The 24664-nt window shown below is 45.1% G+C and overlaps 2 protein-coding genes across 5 annotated transcripts in view; both read left to right on the top strand.

The window, feature by feature from the left end:
• AHRR (aryl hydrocarbon receptor repressor) overlaps window positions 1-18405 on the top strand; it is a 74155-nt gene extending 55750 nt beyond the window's left edge. The window contains exons 10-12 of the mRNA XM_066629195.1: window positions 5588-6673; window positions 16310-16670; window positions 18394-18405. Of these exons, the coding sequence (XP_066485292.1) occupies window positions 5588-6673; window positions 16310-16670; window positions 18394-18405 (1459 nt within the window). The remainder of the gene's footprint in view (window positions 1-5587; window positions 6674-16309; window positions 16671-18393) is intronic.
• LOC136651117 (uncharacterized) overlaps window positions 16263-24664 on the top strand; it is a 37329-nt gene continuing 28927 nt past the window's right edge. Inside the window, exons 1-3 of one of the 4 annotated variants that reach the window (XM_066627261.1) lie at window positions 16263-16338; window positions 18394-18529; window positions 21161-21229. In XM_066627261.1, the coding sequence (XP_066483358.1) occupies window positions 18449-18529; window positions 21161-21229 (150 nt within the window). In that variant the 5' untranslated portion in view covers window positions 16263-16338; window positions 18394-18448. Of the gene's footprint in view, window positions 16339-16372; window positions 16726-18393; window positions 18530-21160; window positions 21230-24664 lie in introns of those variants that run through there. The other 3 variants (XM_066627263.1, XM_066627262.1, XM_066627264.1) reach the window with 3 other exon arrangements.

Below are 24664 nucleotides of genomic sequence, written 5' to 3'. Positions count from 1 at the left end.
AATAATAAGTAATATAATGTTTAAATTGACCACATGAAATCCAATATACAGGTATTTTTAGCATTTATGTTTGTCATGTCCTACATTTTTATTGGATGTCCTACACTTGGGGGTGCCTTGTCCTCTTTTGCGCTTATGACATCTGGTCGCCCTGATCGTGGTGCCCTCCCTTGCATCTGGTATTTTGAGTTAGCCTTTCTCTAAAATCAGGAGGTTGCACATACCCATCATGGCTTGTGGGAGCATGGGAGGTGAACGGCCAGAGAGAGGCCAGACCTGGAAGGAAGGAATCCAGCTGGAACCAGGAGTTCTATGAAAGACTAGAACTACTCAATTGTAAAACAAACAAACAAACAAAAAAAACCCCTATGGGGGTTTAGAACAGCCTTCCTATGTAAACCGCCTTGGATTAAAGTCTGAGGAGAAATCTGATGACCAAAGAAAGGCAGTATATAAATACCTGTATAAATAAATAAATAATGGCTTGTAACCTGTGATGGATTTTTCCTCCAGAAATTTGTCCAATCCCCTTTTAAAGACATCCAGGCCAGATACCGTCACCACATCCTATGACAAGGAGTTCCACAGATTAATTACACACTGGGTAAAGAAATATTTTCTTTTCTCAGTCTTAACTCTCCTAACACTCAACTTTCATGGACGTCCCCTGGTTCTGGTGTTAGAGGGGAGGGGAAAAGAACATCCCCCTATCCACTTTATCCATCCACTGCATAATCTTGTATGTCGCAGTCATGTCCCCCCTCAGGTGCCTTTTTTCCTAGAGCCCCAAATGCTGTAACCTTTCCTCGGAAGGGAGGTGCCCCAGCCCAGTAAGCATTTTTGTCGCTCTCTTCTGCACCTTTTCCGTTTTCACTATATCCTTTTTGAAATGTGGTGTCCAGAACTGGACACAATACTCCAGGTGCGGCCTTACTATCAATTTATACAATGGCATTATAATATTAGCCATTTTATTCTCAATACCTTTTCTAATGATCCCAAGGAAGGAATTCGCCTTCTTCACCGCTGTTGCACATTGGGTCAACACTTTCATCAAGCTGTCCACCAGAACCCCAAGATCTCTATCCTGTCACAGACAGCTCAGAACCCATTAGCCCAGTGTTTTTCAAAGTGTGGGTCAGAATCCACTAGGTGGGTTGTGAGCCAACTTCAGGTGGGTCCCCATTTATTTCAATATTTTACTTTTAATATATTAGACTTGATGCTCCCATACAGACAGGCTACTATGTATATGCTTTTAACAATACAGACAGGCTACTATGTATATGCTTTTAACAATGACAGTCAATGGGGCTTACTCCTAGGTAAGTGTGGGTAGGATTCCAGCCTAGGATTGTTAAAATTTTCCTGCTTGATGATGTCATTTCCAGTCATGACATCACTTCCAGTGGATCCTGACAGATTCTCATTCTAAAAAGTGAGTCCCGGTGCTAAATGTGTGAGAACCACTGCTTTAGCCTATATGTGAAGTTTTTTTGCCCCAATATGCATGACTATACACTTACTTACATTGAAACACATATGCCATTTTGCAGCTCATTCTCACAGTTTGGAGATATCCTTCTGGAGCTCCTCACAATCTCTTCTGGTCTTTACCACTCGGAAAAGTTTGGTGTCATTTGCAAACTTTGCCACCTCAATGCTTAACCCTGTATCCAGCTCATTTATGAACAAAAGCACCAGTCCCTGTACAGATCCTTGAGGCACACTGCTTTCTACCTCTCTCCACTGTGAAAATTGCCCATCGATACCCACTCTCTGTTTCCTGATTCTCATCTAATTCCTAATCCAGAAGACAATGGCAGAAGACCCTATTCCCTGATTGTGGAGTTTTCTCAGCAGCCTTTGGTTAGGGACCTTGTCAAACGCCTTCGGAAAATCCAGATATATAATATCCACAGGTTCTCCCACATCCACATGCCTGTTGACCTTTTCAAAGAATTCTAAAAGGTTTGTGAGGCAAGACTTGCCCTTACTGAAGCCATGCTGGTTCTCCCTCAGCAAGGCTTGTTCGTCTGTATGTTTTAAGATTTTATCTTTGATGAGGCTTCCCACCATCTTACCTGGAACAGACACCAGGCTGACTGACCTACAGTTTCCCAGGTCCCCCTCTTTCCTTTTTAAAAAATCAGCGTGACAATTGCTATCCTCCAAACCTCTGGCACTATGGTTGTTCTAAGAGACGGGTTGCATATTTTAGTCAAGAGATCAGTAACTTCATTCTTCTTTACTCTAATAACTCTTGGGTGGGTGCCATCTGGGCCCTGTGACTTATTGATCTTTCATTTGTCAGTTAGGTCTGAAACATCTTCTCTTTTAACCTCTATGTGACTAAGGCCGTAATCCTAACCAACTTTCCAGCACAGACTTAAGGGCAATGCAGTTCTTAGTTAAGGAAACAAACATTCCCTTACTTTGAGGAGGCCTCTGTGAGTGCCCCCAACTGCAGGATGCAGCACATGTCCCATTGGCACAGCTATGCCAGTGCTGGAAAGTGGGTTAGGATTTGGGCCTAAGAGTGCAATTCTAACTTGCACTGGAGATGACAGGCCAGCAGACCTGCGCTGCATCCAGTGCAAGTTTGGGGCCAGAAGCAGCACATCCTGAGGCAAGGGGAAAACTTTCCCCTTACCCCATTTCATGCTGAACTGGCCCCAATGGGTCTACTTGGATCTATGCCACCGCAGGATCATGGTCCCGCCTCCCGTTCCCTGTCTGCCTGCTCCCGGGAATCGGCTGACCCCCACCCCTGAACTTGGCCGACACAAATATATCCTGCTGCGCCCAGATCTGGCATGGAGAAGCCAGTGCAACTCCTTGTGCTGGCCTCCCCAACTCCTGAGTTGACACAAACATGCCTTATGGCACGTTTGCAACACGCCCAGTTTGGCCCAAGTGACTTGTGCCAGCCTAACCCAGGGATTAGGATTGCGCAGTTAATTCCTTAGGAGGGGCCGTTGAGGCAGTGGTATCTGCCCAAGGTCTTCTGCTGTGAAGACAGATGCAAAGAACTCATTTAATTTCTCTGCCATCTCCAAATCTCCTTTTATCTCCCTCACCGTCCAGAGGGTCAACTGCTTCTCTGGCAGGTTTCCTACTTCTAAAGTATTTGAAGAAGCTTATATGTATTATTCCCCTTAATGTTGCTGGCCATGTGTTCCTCATAGTCTCTCTTGGCCTCCCGTATCACCTTCTTACATTTCTTTTCCCTCAGTTTATATTCCTTTTTATTCTCCTCATTAGGGCAAGACTTCCATTTACAAAAGGGAGCTTCTTTGCTCTTTACAGCCTCTAACTTTGCTCATTAGCCATGCTGGCACCCTCCTGGACTTAGCTGAACCCTTCTTCCTTTGCTGTATACATTTCCACTGGACCTCCTTTTACTGTTGTTTTAAACAAAACAAAATAGAAACAAATGTTATATTAGCTGGAAAAGGCACAGAAAAGGACATGTAAAATTATCAAGTGATTAGAATATTTTCCTTATGGAAAAAATTCTAAACCATGAGGGGCTTTTTTTAATTAAGGGGGGAAAGGCATCTAAAGCAGGAGGATAATTAATGATGTGTATACAGGTATAACCTAATTATCCATAGATTTTTCACCTGTGGTTTTATCTCAACGCAATAAGGGCCTTTTAAATTAAAGGAAAAAAGATACTTAGGGTGCAATCCAAACCTGCGCTGGAGCAGGCAAGCCAGGAGACTTGCGCTGCATCCAACGCAGGTTTGTTGGCTGCAGTGGCTCAGCCAGGGGCAAGGGAAAGCTCTTCCCCTTACCCCTGGGTAAGGGCTGCTGGCCCCAATGGGTCTCCTTGGACCTGCGCCACCTCTGGAGGTGGAGCAAGTCCGAGGAGAGCGGAGCGGCTTGAAGCCACTCCGTTCTCCGTGGGGACGGGGGTTGGGATCTGACAGAACTGCTGGGTCCCAGCCCCGCCTCCCGCTCCCCGCGCCCCCGCCCCCAGGGCCACCCATTGCCCACCCTCTCCCCGCCCAGAAACGCCCCCCTCCCGCCTCCTCCTCGCCCCCCATGCCTACTGTTGCCCCTTGTGTCGGTGCAGGCATGCCAACACAAGTGGCGGTGAGGAAGCCACGCAGAGGCTTCTGCCGGCCTCCGCATGTCAGCACATCTAGATGCGCCGACGCAGCTTCCTCCCACAGAGGCGCAAACGTGCTTTACAGCATGTTTGCGACCTTCCTATGCCATATGGCATAAGGCATATTTAGGATTGCACCCTTAATAGCCTTGTTAATGGGGGAGAGGGGCAGCTGGCAGATAATCCATCAATCAGTCGCTCTCCAGGCACTTAGAATAGCTTCACTCCAAGGCAAGCAACCCCTCCCTTCTCGCTGAGCATGTGAAAGAATGCTCCTCTGTTCTTTCCCCACGCTGTGGCTCCCAGTGAAGGAAGGGGTCTCTGCCTCTGAGTGAAGCCTTTCTAAACGCCTGAAGAGAGACTAATTGCCTGATGCCTCTGTTGTGCATTACAAAGGTCAGCAAGGCTGTTTCTACTTTAACACGATTTTTGCCATTCATGTGAGTTATGGGAACAGAACCCTCCTGGACACCAAGATTCAACCTGTGTAGACAAATGCTTCTCTTTCAGTACCAAACTGCTCAGTGAAACTGATTGGTTAAAGCTTAACTGGCTTATGGATTTCACTTCCCCAAAATATGGTGATTGATTTTTTTGGGAGGGAAGCAAATTCATAGTCTAGCCATAGATATTAGTAACAATAGTGTTAAGTAGAATGCCCATGTTAAAGAAGCAATATACATCTAGATACCAGATATTCAGAAGAAATAAGTGTTCCTCACATTTGTGCCCAGCCTATGAACTTTAGGAAGAGCTTCTTGGTTGGCAGTAGCTGGAACAGAATGCTGGAGAAAAGGGTCTGAACCAGCAAGGCAATCATTATGAACCAATTTTGAATCTTAGCCACTTTTGAACCAATTTGCTTTTTCAGATTTCTTCTAGGTTTATTTGAACATTTTTAATGGATTATTAGGAAGTCTTACAGTTATGAAATATCCAGGAAAATGTAAGTTAATGTTGGTAAAGAAAATGTAAGTTAATGTAAGTAAAGTTCCATCAACCATGGAAGTAAAGATGAATGAAATGGTATGGGGCAATATACACCCGAGCGAGACTATGGAATGCATAATTATCAATAATATGCCTCTGGTTTTGTTTACATGTCTCTTGACACTCTTTGTGTTATATTCTCTCTCAGTTGTCTGTAAAAATGAAAAATATTAAAACCAATAAAAACAGTTAATTTTAGAAATGTGTAAGCGCCCAATCCTATCCAATTTTCCAGTGCTGGTGCAGCCATGCCAAGGGGGTGTGCACTGCATCCTGTGGTGGGGAGGCAGTCACAGAGGCCTCTTCAAGGTATGGGAAGATTTGTTCCCTTACCTCGAGGCTGCATTGTGACTACACTGGTGCTGGAAAATTGGATAGGATTGGACTCTAAGGTAGCTCATTCTAGTGATATACCAATGAAAATTTCATTCAGAAGCTTTTTTTTCTTGTTGATTTATTTTCTTCTGTTTTTGTTGAAAGAGAAGAAGACAACCTTCAGAAGATACTGAACAGCATTTCAAGCATGAAAGAGAACAAGGAAGCCCTGGCACAGATAAAGCATAATAAATGGATCACAATGAAAAAAGAGCAGGATAACATAAAAGTGAAATTTGAACTCAGTACAGATGATGAAGAAAGTTTTATTCAGCAAGAATGTGTTAATCCTACTACATCACTATTTGGAGTTCAGCATGGTAACAACGGAAATGGCACATGGACTATAAGGAACCCATCTTGTTATAGAAGTCAACGTAATGAGAATACGTGCCCAAACAAAACCCTAAGGCCATTCTACAACAGAGACCAGAGGTTTTTCAGTTTATCATCAACCTGTCCTTCCTACTGGGGTGGCATTGAAAATTGCCAACCTTATCCAGGCTTGCAACAATTCACAGCAGACAGCTATTCAGCAGAATATATGAAATTACAACGCCCACCAGTATCCCCAGAAACATTGTACAACAATGGGTTGGCTCATAACACGCTGATCAAAACAGAATACGATTCAGATTCTGAAAACATAGCTAATAGTTATGGCATTTCACCAGGTCATGTCTGGATAGATGAAAACAGCTCAGTGAAAAAGCAGTCAGTCCATTTTCCCACTAGGGTCCACCTTAAAACAGAACTGGACCTCCATGAGCAACAATCTCCTTTCCAATCCCCAAAGCAATGTGTTTACCCAGCATATGACTGGCAGCGCTTTGTGATGCATCATACCAGCAATGCCAGATCTGGCAAAGGGGTACATAACAAGGAAACCACTCCACTGGGCTCTCAGAACTCCAGCTGTGTAGAAACTATGGAAGGTATGCAAGCTGCATATTACCGTAATCAGGTTTACAATGTCAGTTCAGTAGAAGAGAGAGGGCTGAATAACCAGGTCCTGAAGACACACTGTGAGTTTAAAAATTCCAGTTTTATTCAGACAATCAAACCTGAACCTTTAGATTCCCCGCCTATTCCCTGTAGCGGTCAGAATGGAGTACAGACCACTTTCTCTGAAATGGCAGTACCAGGTTCCCATCCTCATAAAATAATGGGATGTACATTTTCACAAGCTGTGTAATGCGCTTTAAATGTTGTTCGCAACAGCATCAGTAGTACAGAGGTAGGGCATGAAACAGAAAGTGCCTTGTTGATAAAGTACTTCCTGTTGCAGGGATTTGGGGCTACTATTCCTGTTTTGGCACAACTATATTGTCTAACTGTGATTAGCCCTCCTTAACTGATGGGATGGTGGATGGTCAGTACTTTCATTAAGATTGGTATTCATCCGCAAAACATTACATGTAGAAGTGCCCTTAATATTTACAAAAGCACTGCACAATGTGTGTCGCAAACATTTTCCTACTGAAATGCAAGAGCAATTTGAAACTCTTTTTTAAAATGCATAAAATTGCACAGCAATTCACTGCATGCTGCCAGCGGTAGTTATACCACATATGGCTCCCAAGTAATTCAGGAGTATCTTTTATGCAATTCAAGGCATTAAATAAAATGAAAAGGAAAGTCCCATATAAGCACCAGAAGTGCAATGCTTTTTCTTCATTACCCATCATGTAGAGTGCAAGGGAACCTACCAGAGAAGGGAACAGAGACAGGGAGGTGGTGTCAGGAGCAGCACTAAGGTAGCAAGTTACAGAGATCATGGCTGAGGGGGTGCAGCTATGACTACAGTCTGCCTGGGGCGACTGTTATGGGAAGGGAAGCGAAGAAAGTAAAAACTGAAAGAATTCTGGCTGTGCTAAAGGTATGAGAGAGGCAATTGGCCACAGCAGTTATGGCTCTTGATTTGGTCTGGTGCCAAGTTACTGGAAGACCTGAACAGAGGCCTGCATTGGGTTCTTGTGCCCCCACCCCTTGATAACTCATTGGGTATTACCACGTCACTGGTACTGAGGATTCATGAGTGGGTCTGGCTTCATGGGCCCTCTCACTTGGACCTTTGACCAACCTAGCGGATCCTTGACAGCTGAAAGGTGTGCTGTCCCCCTCGCCCCCTCCAAACATTACTAGAACTTCACTCCGGTCACATCCATAGGGTGTTCAGGGACCTTAAAACCTCACTTTCGGTTTTGCCAAAAACCAAAAGTGACATTCTAAGGCTTTCTGGAAGCCTCAGAACACCCTCCAGATGAGGAAGGTGGTTGTGAGCAAGGGGGGGGGGCAGCATTGCTGCCACACACAGAGTGCCACCCATGGTCCTGTGACCCCTCTGACTTCCCCTCAGTAGCGGCCTGGCACTGCCCCTGCTCTTGACTTTATGAAGTTGCTTGCTACATATTTTGGCTGAACTTGCCCAATGTGATAGAATTTGGTTAAACTATGTAGAAATTTGTCAAAATGCACATGTCATAAAACCAAGTAACCCAGATCTTACTGACTTAACCCAGGATTAAATTACCTAAGTATGCAAATGCACACTACTAAGTTGTATTTCCAACTGGAATCACCTCCTTTTTTCTTTAAAACAGCAGTACAGGGTGGCAATCTCAGAACCAGTGTGCACAGGGAAGGGGAGATTTATCTCCCTCCCAAAAACTCTACTTTTATCCCCAAAACTGGCCCAGTGTAGTAGTGATTTGCTCCAAAAAGCAGAATCTCTGCTTCAGGGGCAAATCTCCACTTCAGCAGGGCAATTTGGGGGGGGGGAGGGGAAACAGTGCACAAAAGAGAGGATGAACCTCTGTGTGTGTGTGGGGAGGTGTGCATGCGCACTGGTACTGACCAGGATGGTTGCCCTGCATGGCTGTTAAAAGAAAAAAGGAGGTGCTTTCAGTAGGAAGGATATCTCTAAGAGCAATATTTCTCAACCAGTGATACTCGTACCACCAGTGGTACTTGAAATGGTATCTGGTGGTTCTTGAGGGGTCCCCAGACCCCTGCTGCCTGGCAACAAGACCATCAATGCAACATGGCACGCAGTGGTAGGAGGCTCAGTGGGAAGTGCTCAAGCTTGTACTTTTATCTCAAAAAAGCCCTCCCATCTGCCCTGAAACTCTTACTCAATGGCGTACCACCCTGAGGCATAACACAGTGCATGCCATGGGTGTCATCAGGAAGGTGGGAACCAAGGCATGTGCTGCAACGGCTTTCCCTTCAGGAAACCCTTGGAGTACATGCGCCCTCTTGGCAGCCAGTTGGGCATGGAGTGCATGCGCTCTCTCGGCAGCTGGTCAGGCGAAATCACCCAGCGAACTGCCGAGCGGGTGCACTCCAAAGGCTTCTCCGTTTGAAAGCCCTTGGAGCGCATGTGCCCTCTCGGCAAGCTGCTGAGCATGCACTTGTGTTCCAACTGTTTCCCCGTTGTCATTGCGTGGTGTCATAACATCAGGTGTTGCCCTGGGCACAAGTTCAGTGCCTACCATTGGCATGATTTTCAGTAGATACCCCTTTGCTCTTACTAGTATTTCTCGTGTTGTGCCTGGCCTCCCAATGCGGAAGTAACTGGCGATGACATCAGCACTACTTGCTTCCAGTGGTACTTCCAGTACGTAGACCATGCAAAGTAGTGTGGCAGGGGACAAATGTTGAGAAATGCTGCTCTAGAGCGTGCATTTGCATGCTCAGGTACTTTGGCCCTTCAGGCATCTGAAGTGGTTGTCTGTTATGGCCTCATCCTCACTTGTGTCTGGAAACCCAGATCCTAGGAATTACCTTAAGCTGCGATGGCACAAATAGTGACTAGTACCATAGTAACCTACTGTTTCTGCTGACATTACTCAGGAAAACGCTATTTGTTCCCCTTACGGTTAGAAATAGCTGGTATTCTGTTGCTCCTTTGAGCTGTAAGGGCAGGTATCCATTGAAACTTTTGACACTGCTTCAACCGTTGCAATATAGAACCAACAGAGAAACTTGAAGCCAGACGCTACGCACTCTGGGAATGGAGGTGAAAATGTACCCTAAGATTGAACTGGAAAACACAAAATTCAATTTATCTCCAATATTTCCTTGCTTGCTTTTTATATTGTAATGTTTTACCTTGCAGTCATTTTTTTTTTTGAATATACAATTGCACTTCTCAATCTGTAATGCCTTCTTATGAGCAGTTATTGTGCATTTCATTAAGAGCTCAATCCTATCCTTCCCTTTCCATTGATGCAGCCGCTTCAAAAAGGTACATATTGTTTCTAGCAGGGTAGGGGGATCAGGAGGCTTGGAAGAGGAAAGAGGAATTATTTCCCCTTACCCCTCCGTAAGCTGCCAGTGAGACTCCTTGTACCTGTTCCTGCTCCCTAGCTACTGAGAAGAAAGGTGCAGGATAAGAAGAAAGGTGCAGTCTCTGAATGGAGGGGATAGGATCTGGTGTGCGCCATTGCTGCCAGTTCCATCCCCACTGCTGCCTTATCTGGTCAGATGGGCACACTGGAGTCTGATGGCAGAGTTTCAGCGCTGCTGCACCTCGCTGCATTGTATATAAAATAGTCACTTCTGCTGTCATAATGGGCTCTGCAGGATAGGCTAGTCCAGGAAAGGATTGGGCTACAAGTCACTGTGTAGTTTGGATTTTACAAAAATCAATTGTTAACATGAAACATTAAAATGTTAACATCAATTGTTAACATTGAAATGTTAAAATCTACCCTTTCATAATGTCTCTTGACTGACTCAATAAAACAACATGCTACTGATTTAGAGAGGAATATCATCAAATATATGAGAAAGGTGGTCTTTAAAGATAGTAATAAATAAATAAAAGTACACATACCCTATCAAGAAAAGCATGCATTTTAAATTTCAAAAGAGTATTAACAGAAAGTACAGTGTTGGTGATTTGTCACCATAAATACTATTCTACTGACAAGGGGGAAAAGTAAGAATATTGAATTTTTTTTAAACCAGTATAATCAGACTTACACAGTGTAGAAAGATCGATATTTTAGCTTAACCATTTTTACTATTAAAATCTACTATCTATTTGCTCCCTGGTCTTTATGTTTTTACATCATCCTTAAGTGATTCAGCAATATTACCATGAATAAAAATATCTCCATCTAAGTTTGCAGCTGAGGATTATACACTTGGCTTTATAGCCTTTTGCAAACAAAAACAGATAACATGATTTTTAACAATACTTCAAATATCCAGTTTTGGGTGTTGACCAAAGCAGCAGTGGTAAAGAGGAAGCAAGACACAATCTGGAATTAGTAGTAGAATTCACTTTATAATAGCAGTTTTACCCCAATCCTGAGCTGCCCAGGGCGCGCGGCTGCAGCAGCACCGAAAATGGCTGCCGCCGCATCCTACAAGCCTCGGGCCACCGCAGGCGGTGCCTCGGAAGGGAACTTTTGTCCCCTTCTCCCAGGTAAGGGAAGTAGCCTTGCAATGGGGCTACTCAATTCACCACCGACCAAAAGGTTGGCGGTGTGGTAAAAGCATTCATGTAGGGTGCCAAGCCCCCCACGAACACTCAGGATCCAGTGGAGCGGAGCTCCAATGGGCCCGCCTCTCTGCCTTCCCGCTCCCTCCCTCGGCACACCTCCCGCCCACCCTCTCCCAGCCCCCTCCTCCCCGTCACGCCTCCTCCTTGCCTCTCCCCCCACCCCCGCTTTCCTCTCTGTGGCTTAACGGTCCATGAGACCACCAAGCAGCGGAGGCTGGGCGCCCACCTGGCACTAGCCCAGCACCAGCCAGTGCTGGGCTAGCACAGGTAGTAGCTGGGTGGTAAGCCTTGTAAGCATGCCTTAAGGCACGTTTGCAACAATGCCCTCTGGCTCGCTGAGCTCAGGATTGGGCTCTTAATGGCCTGAAAATATATATTGAGCTAAGGCTAAATGGAATAAATTGTGTAATTTTAAAAAGTTTCACATCTTGAAATTGACTTGTGAAAAGGAAACAAAAATAATCAAACTAGCAGTTAATGCATTGTCCATTTGACAAAACAATTGCACTATTGAGTGACTTTTTGGCAAAGGTTTCTCACTCTAATTTCAACTTTAGATAATATTTCTTAAATTTATACTCTGCTGCTACCTGAAAATGTAAAATTCATCATTTTTCTTAATAAATATTCTGTATATAAACCAAGATGGGGAAGAATTGTCTCCTTTTTTGGTTTCTGTCAGTACTGTTCACTCTTGTCAGGAGTATGATAATTCTCCTTCAGATTTAAGAATCAAGAACTTCCATATGGGGTAGAAGATGTTTTGCATCCATTGGGTTTTTTTTACTGTTTCATTTATTGTTGATTGTATTTTAGATGGTTGTAAGTCACCTTGAGGGTCCTCATAGGCAGGGCAAAAATCCATTAAATACATATACTAACATATAACTATACAAGAATTGAAGGTTGTTCGGCACAGTACTTGAGCAGAATGGTAACTTTCTGGGTATGACTTGAAAGAGCAATGGCAGCATGTGAGCTAGATCTGCACAACTGTGGATGTGTATAAGCATTCATCCCCATCACTAGGGGAAGTAGTTACCTATTCAGTTACTAGTTTAAAGAAGTGGGGCTTGCTCTCTCAGCCTTCTCATTAGCTTCTTTTCCTATCTTGTTTTATGACTCCCTGCCTAAGCAGCCATGACAATTTACTTTGCTTCCTTTATTTTGCAGTATAAAATGCTTTGTACAACTCAGTTTCACTGTGAATATTTCACCCAATACCTCTGCTCCCAAGTCTGCCACTCCCCCTGCAACCCACCGCTCAACACTAGCTGCATCATTTACATCAGGGGTGTCCAAAGTTTTTGGCAGGAGGGCCACATCATCTCTCCGACATTGTGTCGGGGGCCGGGGGAAAAAAGAATTAATTTACATTTAAAATTTGAATAAATTTACATACATTTACAGTCAACAGTCAACAAAACTTTTATTAGGCATAGACATTTGATAGGTGAGGACTCTGTACAGAAATCGTAGAGAGAATATAAACCTAAGTAGTACACAAATATATGTGCACACCTATGTGTACACACAGATACAACATACATTACATTTTACAAACAAACATGAATTATTTAAAAGACAGAAAACAATCAGTTACTCTGCGGATCTTGCCAGAATGTAGCCTACTCAGTGATTACTTGGTACAGAAAGCTTGGCTCGATTCAGAATACTCAAATTTAGGAACAGTGCGACTGAGAGGGTTGTACATCACCTGCTAGAAGGAATTGAATTATATCTTTCTCAGAGTGCCCTGTTTTGGGATGGAGCGAGAAATTGTTGCCTTAGTACTTGATATCTGGGACAGTGCACATAATGTGTGTGGATGATTCTACTTCGCCTAAATTGCAGCTACATAAACGATCTTCCCAGGTACATACATTTACATAAATGTATATATTAAAGATGAACTTATATGAATGAATGAAGGTCTTGCAATAGCTCAAGGCCTATAAAAGACCTTGCACAAAGCAAGGCTGGCCTTTCCTTTGCTGCTGCTACTGCATCACAGATGTGAAACAGCAAGTAGTGGAGGGAGCCCACAGGTCATGCAAGAGGTCAAACAGTCACCCTCACGCTGAGAGCAGCTGCATCAGGCCAGTGTGGGCTCCAGCAAATCTCTGGAGGGCCAGAGGCTCATTGAAGACTGGGGGCTCCCTGTGGGCCGCAAGTGGCCCCAGGGCCGGGGTTTGGGCACCCCTGATTTACATCATGGATGGGTGAGCCCTGGGTGGCTTTGTGACAAAATTGTGAACCATTGAGAAACATTTTTTTTGCTGGGATTTCATTAATATTGGGCACAAATCTTTTGCCCCAAACTGCCACCCTCTCAGACCCCTCACAATCTGATGCAATCTGCTTCATTTCATGTCATGGTTGGGCTGGCAGTGCCTAAGTGGATCCAAGGAATCAATAAATGTCTCATTTTGATGCAATGTTCAACATTTGCCTACCCACAAGCTTCTTTGTATACAGCCAGTCCTTGCTTTCAAGAGATTTTTCCTTGAGATGACATGACATAAAGTGGTGTGTTGTTTTTTTTAATGTCATATGCTGCATCACTCTGGCTAAAAATATGTGAAAATGTTATACTGATACTTCAATCAAGAAAAGGAAAAGATTGCGGCTAATGTTCAAGCCAGTTCTGTGCCCCATATTATTCGGAAGCTTCTAGTTCAATGGTTCTCACACATTTAGCACCAGGACTCACTTTTTAGAATGAGAATTTTGTCAAGACCCACCAGAAGTGATGTCATGACCAGAAGTGACAGTATCAAGCAGGAAAATTTTTAACAATCCTAGGCTGAATCCTACCCACACTTACCGAGGAGTAAGTCCTATTTACTATCATTGTTAAAAAAATATACATAGTAGCTTGTTAAAAGTACAGATCTCCAACATTTCCCCAAATGCAGTCACATACCATAGTAGCATCAAGTCTAATATATTAAAAATAAAATAATGAAGTGAATGGGGACCCACTTGAAATTCGCTCACGACCCACCTAGTGGGTCCCGGCCCACAGTTTGAGAAACAATGGTCTAGTTACAAGAGACTAGTGGTTCTCAAACTTCAAGCACCAGGACCCACTTTTCAGAATGAGAATCTGTCAAGACCCACAGGAGGTTATTTCATGACTGGAAGTGACATCATCAAGCAGGAACATTTTTAACAATCCTAGGATGCAATTCTACCCACACTTACCCAGGAGTAAGTCCCATTGGCTATCATTGTTAAAAGCATGTTATTATTATTATTATTATTATTATTATTATACTTTATTTTTACCCCACCTTTCTCCCCGAAGGGACTCAAGGCGGGTTACAAAACAAGGTTAAAACAAGTTAAAAACATAATTTAAAAGCAGATAAAAACGTAACATATCATAAAAACAGTTGTCAGATAAAAACTAATCAGGTAAGAGCATAGGGCAGCAAATTAGAAAAGGATCAGGCCTGTGAGCAGATGTTAAAAAATGTTAAGAGATGTTAAAAAGATGTTAAAAAGGCCAGGAACTCAGAAGGCTTGTCTAAACAGAAGGGTCTTCAGGCCTCGCAGGAAAGTTGCAAGAGAGGGAGCCGATCTTAAGTCAAGGGGAAGGGAATTCCATAGCGTTGGTGTCACTACTGAGAAGGCCCTATTTCTTGCTGCCGCCCCACGTACCTCCCTAGACAGTGGCACTTGTAAAAAGTCCTTCTCTGATGACCTAAGAGGACGAGCCGGATTGTATGGGAGTAGGCAATCTCTAAGATACCCTGGCCCAAAGCAGTATAGGGCTTTAAAGGTCAAAACCAGCACCTTGAATTGGGCCCGGAAACAAATGGGCAGCCAGTGCAGCTCCTGGAGAAGCAGACTGACAGAGTCAAACCGCCTACCTCCAGTAACCACACGGGCCGCCACATTCTGCACTAGTTGCAGTTTCCGAGCCGTCTTCAAGGGCAGCCCCACATAGAGCACGTTACAATAATCTAGCCTCAATGTCACCGTGGCATGGATCACCGTGGCCAGGTCTGCATGATCCAAGTACGGCCGCAGCTGGCACACCAGCAGAAGCTGAGCAAAGGCCTCCCTGGCCACAGCCACCACCTGGGAATCCAGGAGCAGCTGCGAGTCCAGGTGGACCCCCAAGCTGCAGGCCTGCTCCTTCAGGGGGAGTGCAAACCCATTCAGTGCAAGCCGATACTCCAGCACCTGCATCGCGGGTTTCCGAACCAGGAGAGCCTCTGTCTTATCCAGATTTAATTTCAGCTTGTTAGCCCCCATCCAGATCCTCACTGCCTCCAGACAGCACTCCAGGCCCTCAACCGCCACCCTGGAGTCTGGAGGAAAGGATAGAGCTGGGTGTCATCAGCATATTGATGGCACCCCACTCCAAACCCCTCCTCTCCCAGCAGAGATGACCTCTCCCATTAGTTTCATGTAGATGTTAAATAGCATATACCGAATAGCCTGTTAAAAGTACAGATTTGTAACATTTCCCCAGATGCAGTCACATCCCATGTCACATCCCATCTCAAGTCAAATATATTAAAAATATTGAAATGAATGGGGACCTGCCTGGAATTGGCTTGCAACCCACCTAGTGGGTCCTGACCCACAGTTTGAGAACCACTGCTCTAAGCCATTCTCAGAAGGGTGGGAACTTTACCCCAGGTAGGAGAGAACCAAAGCTCTGGAGTACAGTATAAAACCAGTTGAAGCAAGGCAATGCTCCCTTACCTATAGGAGTAAGCGAAATCCCAGTGAGCAAGCTTGAAGGGGTTAATAAAGGAAGGGGGACCTGCCTTCACGGTCTGCCATCCTGGGCCTGAGCCCAGTGGACAAAATGGGACTGTGTTCTCAGTAGACACGCAGAGCACTGAACCAGGTTCAGAGCAAACTGACAGGCCAATCCTATGCACACTTTCCTGGGAGTAAGTCCCATTGACTCTGATGAGTAGGACCTAGTAAACCCCATTGACTCCTGAGTAGACACGCCTAGGAGTGGGCTATAAGGCGGCAATCCTATGCACACTTTCCTGGGGGTTAGCCCCACTGTCTCTAATAGGACTTACTCCTGAGCAGTCAGGCATAGGACTGCAGCTAAGAGCGCGAGCTCCAGCTGAAAGCTCTCCCCACCTCCTCCTGCTCCCGCCTTCCTCTCAAGGCCCCGCTTTCTCTTCGCGTGCCTGATTGGCCGGCTTGTTCTATGTCTCCGACTGCGCGATTGGCTGCCTCGCCGGAGCTTGCCGGGACTGGCGCGGGTGACGCTACTGGGCTGGTTGTGGCTGTTTGTTCCGTGAGCGAGCAGCGCTTGTGCCCCTCAGCAGGCCTGGACGCGGCGGCGGACTCCGCGGGGGTATTCGCGGCTTAATTCCGTGGGATGGAGGGGAGCGGGTGGCTTTGCCTCCCCGGGGAGGGGGCCTTGAAAGCGCCGTGACTGAGCAGCGGCGTCGCGGGAGGAGGCGCCCCGCACAAGCCCCCGACGACGCCTTCGCCCCTCACGGCCGTCGAGGGTTGGCGTGTGGCGGTGCCCCGCTCAGTGTCCGAGACACTGGCGCCCCTTTCGTCGAAGGACCCGGCACTGAGAAGGCTGCTTGGGCTGAGCCCTGCCACCGCTGGAGTCCTGTGCGCTTGGTTGCTGTGGTTGGGATGGGTTCCCACCAGGGACGCGTGGTGGGTGGGAGGCAGGTGAGGTAGAGCCTCCCCACTGGAGTCTTTCGGAAAGCACCGCCTGGGGAGGCAGGTGAGGCAGAGCCTCCCCACTGGAGTCTTGGAAAGCACCACTTGGGGAGGCAGGTGAGGCAGGGCCTCCCCACTGTGGTCCTTTGGAAAGCGCCGCCACCGTGGGAAGCACTCAAGCACCCACATTCCACTTGTGGAGCACCTAGGCACCCACAACCCAAAGAGAAGGGAGGGAGTAAAGAGCACATGGATTTGGGGTGTCTCATACTGTGGCAGTGCTTTTTGAAGGACTCCGGTGAGGAGGCTCTGCCTCACCTGCCTCTCCACGCACCACATGTCCCTAGTTCCAACTGTATTGTTTTGGGCTTTTGGAAATGGCTTATACCCAGATATGCTCCACTGTCATAGGACCACTTAATCATCCTGAATAATAAGCACTTGTATTAGCACCAGTGGCAGACCTCCCCAGCCCTGCGCTGCTGGGCAAAGGTCTGCAATGGCACTACCCCAGAATTTCCATGCAGAAATCCGCCCTCCCCACTCACCTGAGGCTCACAGCCTCCCACGATCCATGCCTGCATCAGGGAAACTCCTTGAGGCTTTCCCAATGCTATAAACTGTGCTTCTGGGAAACCAGAAGCACAGTTTCCAACCCTGTCAGGAGCCTCCTAGAGGCTTGTGCTCCGGACATTTGCCCCATCGGACATAATGGAAGGTCCGCAACTGATTTCCACAGCCTTTTTTGATGTCCCAGCAATTGCCTCTCCTTGTGGAAAAACTGCTGACAAGATTGCTAACCTTTCTTGTCACTTGGAACTGGACTAGTGACTCATAACTTTCTCCATCGCTCTTTTTCTCTGTCCATACTCAATTCTATCATGGCCTATGCCAGTGGTTCCCAACCTTTTTTCACTTGTGCACCCCTTGGCAGCTGATTTCCATAAATTGTACCCCTCATACTAGCAAAATATTTGTAATTATGTACAATCCTAACCAGGTCTACTCAGAAGTAAGTCCTATTTTGTTCAGTGGGGCTTACTCAGGAAAGTGTGGTTAGGATTGCAGCCATAGTTGCTGATATTTCACACTTAACTTGTAATTGTCAATAAATGATCCAATAATAGGATTAAAAAGCAATGAAATAGCTTATAAAATGTACAACAAATATTTTATAAAACACAAATATTCAGTGTGATTCTTGAGCTTGTTTTGAGGCAATAGTTCTTTGAAATCAGGTTCAACTGAGTAAGATATAGTCTTAAATCTGGAACTACATTCAGCTTACTTGATTATTTCTTTATGAAAACATATGACAAGAAAGCCCACTGGCCTATGGCATTTCCCAACTCAATCAGTCTGAATGTTTCCTGCTCTCATAAAGGACTGCACCTATACTCTTTTGCTATCTCATATACTTGGGATTCCATTCCAGCACATATACAGAGTATCCCTCTTCAGATTCTTCCTTTTTCAGATTCCTTCAGAACACACCATTTTTGTGAATGCTTTATTTCTCACCCTGAAGTACATATAGCTCCATCAGTGCATTTTCCTTTCCAACCTTTTTCCTTTCTCTCACTCTAAAAATATAGATAATAAACATTTTATTTATAGATAATAAACATCTGCATGTTTCTTGTGTTATTCTGTAAACTGCTATGTATGTCAATGATATATAAATAACAAGATATTCTCACTTAAAAAGTACTTAACATTTCTCTTTTAACAGATTGGAGCTTGAGTTCATCTTTTTCATCAAGTTCTGTGAATAATCTTTTTGCAAAATGAGCATGCAGAGTGAAGAAGAGTCCACATCAGACCTTACAACAGAGGAGAAACCCCCATCCAAGATATTTTATTGTGAGGTAAACAGATCTTTTGGAGATTTTTCTCGTATTATTATTTTATAACAGGGGTGTCCGAACTTTTTGGCAGGAGGGCCACATCATCTCTCTGACACTGTGTCAGTGGCCAGGGGAAATTTACATTTCAAATTTGAATAAATTTACAAAAATGAATATATTAGAGATGGAACTTATATGGAAGAATGAATTTTACTGAGTTTTTTTGTAATACACGTGAGATCCAAAAAAGGGGGGTTGTTAAAATAATTCCTGACACATAACACACCTCTTCCTAGGGAAAAGTACAGAACAAACTTAAGAGGAGTCAGAGTGGGCTCCTTCCCCCCCCATGCAGGAGCATGTTTTTACTCTCACTCTCCCCCCCCGCCCCCAATCCTTGCAACAAGCAGCAGCAAAGGAACACAGTCAGGGAGCTGGTGGGCACCTGCCCCCTCAGGACAGTTTGTTTCTCCTTATTCACACAGAGAAGGGAACTGTTTGTCCCCCTCTCTCAGTCCCTTCCGCAGCCTGCACCCAGCACCAAACAAACTTAGAAGCAGGCAGAGAGCTATGTGTATTTCCCCATTCACAAACGGACCCCCACCCACCTTCCTCCCTCTCTGCCAACATCCTCAACAAGCAAAAGCAGTATGTTTCTTCCCCATTCAAGCATCCCATGAGTTCTTCCCTGCAGCACCCTCTTTCAACACCGAGCTCTCACAGCCCAGTGGGATCCGCACTTTCCTGGGCGTAAGCCCCACTGACTCTATAGGACTTAGTGCTGAGTAGACATGCCCTCCAGCTGCATTCAAACATCCCTGGGACTTCTCTCCTGCAGTGCCAACCCCCCCAGCACACTCACAGTCCAATCAGATCCACACTTTCCTGGGAGTAAACCACACTGAGTCTGATGGGATTTACTGCTGAATAGACATGCTCTCCAGTGGCATTCAGACATCCCGCGATTTCTCCCTTGCAGCACCCGCCCCCCAGCATACGCAAGCAGCACAAATAGACTCACAGTTTTCCCTCCCTCCTCAGTGGCTGCCCCCCCCCCAAGCCAAACTCAAGCAAGACAAACAGACCCAGGACTTCTCACCCCCATCTGACACCTGCACTCAGCTGCAGCCTCCCCAACCTCGTGGGAGGGTTGCGGATGGGCAGGGCTCCTGTTTTCCTGTGAGTGCTTAGCCTTTTCTTCACTGTCGCTGCGAAGAGCAGTCGCATCGGGGCAGCGAGGGCTCTGGTGGGTCTCCAGCAGGCCGAGATGGGGGATGGGGGGGCTCCCTGATGGGGATGGAGATGGGGGGATGGAGATGGGGGGCTCCCTGGGGAGCCGGATTGGGACCCTCTGCGGGCCGCAAGTAGTCCAGGGGCTGGGGTTTGAGCAGCCCTGTTTTATAGCATTGTTACCTTATAATGCTCTTGCTGTATCCTTGAAGTGCATGCATAATGGCAACCTTCCTGCAGAAAGCAAATGAGTTTTCTCTCTCCCAGCTTTGTTCTGTTAAGTATTGCTACAGCCATGGTTTCAGGGATGGGGAGGAAGAGATTGTGGTCTCATCTCTCTTTTCAGATGTTAGCTCAAGCAGTCACCAAGCTTTGAGATTCTGTTCCTGGTGCTGAGTTGGCAAGTCAGGATTAAGATTTTGCTGGTGTACTGCCCACTATGCTGTCCCCAGTCATTTCAGCTCTGGAAGCCCTCGGCTTTGTGGTGTGGAGGGCTTCAGTGCCCATGCTAAGGCCCCTGGCATAGTTACAGCTCAAGATGTCATGATCACTATGACAGCGGTGGACCTGTGTTGCAGTATCAGCCCTATGCATCCTACAAGGCCCATCCTACAATATCAGCCCTATGCATCCTACTTTGAATCTAGTAGTAGTAGAATCTTTATTGGCATAGAACAGTTAATAAACAGAAATATTACAGGTTATTTTATTTATCTCTCTGTCTTGGTATAGTCCCTGCTTGTCTGGAGGGAAAGCAGAGCCCATGCTGGTGCTGCTACACCCTGGGGGAAGGCAGTAGTGTGGATGGGGTTAAAATAAAATTGTTAAAGTAAGGTGGAAAACTGGCATCAACTAATATAACCTTACTTACCTGTGCCATGGTCCCCTATGGGTCTGCTCAGATCTGCTTCAGCTCTTTGCAAGTCCAAGTAAAGCCAAGGGGGCACATGGAGGCCGATGGGAGAAAAGGCTATAGATAGAGTAGTTGCCACCAATGCTATCCACCCTCCGCCTGTCCTGCCTCCCAGAGCCCATGATCCTTGTCCCGTTCCGCCCACCCCCACCACCGGCTTACCTTCGGTCTGTGCTTGCCAAAATATACTATTCCTATTGAGCTGTCAGTTGCATGCAGGATGAAGAGCACTGTAACAAAACAGTGTTAAAGGAAGTAGTGCTTTGGGAGGTATTGCCATAAAGTTTTTTTTTTCTTGGCATCTCTTGTTATATATTGTTTGCTGGCTGTTAGTATGGTCTGGTGTAAGGAAATGTTGGTAATATTGCCTATCTTTCCAAATAGTTACAAACCTACAGTTTGATAATATGTGGGCTTAATATGTTTGTGTCTAATTTCATAGCTGTCATTCTCACAGAGATGAGTAAAATAGAATTTTATAACTGAAAACTTATTTGAATTTTCTTTAGCTTTGTAAAGTTCCATGTATGAGTAGTATTACACTCCAGACACACTTCGCTGGAATAAAGCATAAAAAGGTAATTCATCTTCATCTAACACACTGGTCTTCAACGTAGATAACTGCATCTATATTGGAACAGTAACATTGTTAATATGACCTGATGCTTGTCTGTCCTCCCAGATCCCAGACTTGAAGGTTTCCCAGTTTTCCCTATAAGAATCCCAGATTCTTATAGGTTACTGTCTCAACATTGAAACCAGTTGTAGGAATGGTCATCACCACTTCTCCAACTTGTAACCTGTAGAGAATTGTTGTCTTCCTTGCTCCATCTAATCCCAAGATTAAAATTCTCATGTCCTGAACACCAAATAAATTGGAAAAAATGGTTGAAAAAATCACCCATGGTTGAAGGCTCGCATGTGCCGCCACCTCCTCAGACAAACTCCCTTCTGCCTCTCGGCCACAGCCACCCCTTGCGCCCACTTTTTTCAACATTCTAAGCATTGAAGAGCACCCCCCTTTCACCCCGTTAGTGACGCAATACTGGGAATCACCTCGCTGCCCTGGCCCCCTCCCCCACAAAGGTTTTCCCCAGGAGTAAATCTTCGGGGAAGTTTGAGAACCACTGTCCTAGAGAGTTTGGGAACTTCTGAACTAAAATAGGGTGGGGACCACCATTGATTCTGCTCCCTCTCCTGGGACGCAATCTGCCCACCCCCCTGCCTCCATTGCCACCCACTCCCTGCACTCACAGGCTACAGTTGGGAAGGCTCTTTTTGAACTTGGCACAGCCATTTTTGCTTGTCAGGTTCATACATGCCCTTGACTTCTATATCAGTGCTGGACAGGCTCCTGCAGAGTAACAGAGCTGTATGTAGAATGACATACAGCAGACAGCAAAGTCTAACAGTGAGCAGGACTCAGCAACAATCCTATGTATGCAAGCAGTGTGTAAATACTTTCACATGTGGAATGCTGGCCTGTATGCAGCCCTTTGCCCCCATACTGCACCGTGTCACCTCAACATGACTTTAGCATTGGCGGCCATTTTTGTTCCCCATACTTACCACGACTCCACAAATGTGGTTTTGCGACCCCATTGGGGTCACAACCCCAAGATTGAAGAACATTGATCTAAAATGGGTATATTGCTGTTAAGCCCTAAAGTAAATTGCTTAACATAAATACCTATAGAATCATAGAACATAGAGTTGGGGGGGGGGCAATTTTAAAGTCATCTAGTTCAGTATGGGCTTCAGTGCTGACAACTGCTACAACATCTATGACATGTAGCCAACCAGCTTCTGTTTGAAAACTTCCAATGAGGCAGAGCCCACAACTGTATGAGGCAGGCTTTTTTCAGTGCTGACCAGCTCTTACTGTTGAGAGATTCTTCCTCTTGTCTACTTCCCTGTGTTCTCAACCCTTTAGTTTTAGTCTTGCCTTCTGAACCTACAGAGAGCATGTTCTCCCCTTCTTCTGCATGGCAGTCCAGATATTAGAAGAAACATATCATGTCTCTCCTTAATCTTCTTTAGCTAAAACTATCAAGCTTTTGAAACTGTTCCTTGTCAGACTTGGTCCTGTTCCTTGTCCAGGCCCTCCTTCATTTTTTTTTGTTCTCTTCTGAACCTGCTCAAGCTCATCAATGTTGAAATTACTGTGTTTCTGGCTTAAGGTTGAAAGTATTAGAAGAAAATGGATAATCTACAACTCAGGCTTCATGGAGAGAATCTTGCTTTGAATTGCATACTGAATTGCATATTGAATCATATTGTTCCTTTGAAACAAATGGGAATGCTTTGGAAGAATGACCGGTGGATTGCAACATCTGTCTTTAATTTGTGTAGTGTAGCATTTTGCATGCAATATGAACAGAAGTCTCAGGTGTGTCTGCAAATTGATCAGTCAAGTACTCATGTAAATGAATGATAAAACGGAACAGTTTTAAACCTCCAACCTGCTTCCTGTTAGCATTTGCCCTGCGAGATGAGTCATGAGTGCAACACGAACAAGAAGCAAACAGCAAGAGGAAGCGGACAGCAACTGGAGGGTTGCAAACAATGACAAATGAATCATAAGTATGACGGCATGAATTTGTGACTGCAGAAACTGAGTCTGTGGATACAGGGGTGGGGGTTACTTACAAAAGGATGTCTAAAACTTCTGTGTGGATTTTTCAGACTTGCCAAATTACTATGCCTCTCTTCAGCCTCTGTGCATTTTTTAGGTCCTTTAGGTCCTTTCCTTTCATGCTGCAGACTTATGCAATTTTTCTCTTCTCTTCATTATGTTTCTTAAACAAACAAACAAGCTTTGATCTATTAGTTACTTTTTGTTTTCCTCTCTATGCTAGAGATATTCGGGAAGATGCAATTGTATTCTTCACAGGCAGCAATCCTATACACACTTTCTTGGGAGTAAATGCAATTGGACACAATGGGACTTACTTCTGAGTAGGCATGCATAGGATTGTGCTGTTAGAGTGTTTGAGAATCTTTACCATGTAGCCTCTGTACTCTTGAACAAGACATTATACAACTTGGTTTTGTGAACTACAGGAGGGCTGTAACTGTCCTCCTGCATGTTTCAAAATTCCCCAGGTAGAGTGGCTGATATACACCAGGATCAAGTTTTGGGCATTTTGGCGGTGGCTGTTATTGACCTGATGGCAGAGGAAAAGGGAGACTTTGAGGGCTCCAAGCTGAAGGTTCATGAGAGACTATCTCGTACTCCTAATCAGAAGTAAGGATTAAATTCAGGGGTTTAATTTTTTTAAAAGCTTCAAATTTCTTATGCACAGTTGCTTGTGCATTGGAAATCCAGTTATGGATTGAAGGCACGGGAATAAGGACCAAAGAAGACTTGAGAAATGTGTTGCAACTAGAACAGTTTTTTATAGAGAATCCCTACAAATATCCAAAGAAGACTGTTGGATATAGTGCTAGGAACTGCAGCAGCAGCTTTTGCTGACAATTGCATTGCATCTGGAGATGGTACACCACAAGGTTTCTTCAAACACCAGACCAAAGCAAAGATGGGAGAAACCTCCATTCAGTCCCAGACAATGCGAAGTGCTGTTTTGGGCTCTGTGGGACTTTGGCCATTTGCAAGAGGTTTGTGAATTGTATGATTCAAATTACCATTTATTAATGATACAGCAGTTTTTCTGATGGCTGGTAGGCACACCTTGAGCATGTACAGAGTGTTTTACAACACACAAAAAGTGCTGGTCTCATGATCAAGGAAAATAAGTGTCGAACAGGAAATAGTAAAATTTATAGCATGAAATGGGAGAAGGCAATGTGACTCCTGCAAGGCAATTGGTCAGTGCCTCCGACAAAAGACAAATTTGAATATTTTTGGGCTTCACAGTTTATTATGAACAGTTGATTTCTCACTGCAGCAAGATTGCAGCCCTGTTGACAGACCTTAAACACTACAAGCCCACCTGTCTGACCTGGACAGAATAGCGTCAGAAAGTGTTTGAAGTAAGCACCAGAACAGTGTT

The sequence above is a fragment of the Tiliqua scincoides genome, chromosome 5, assembly GCF_035046505.1.
Source record: "Tiliqua scincoides isolate rTilSci1 chromosome 5, rTilSci1.hap2, whole genome shotgun sequence".
In the NCBI taxonomy this organism is placed as follows: Eukaryota; Metazoa; Chordata; class Lepidosauria; order Squamata; family Scincidae; genus Tiliqua; species Tiliqua scincoides.
This window is presented reverse-complemented; position numbering and strand designations above follow the sequence as displayed.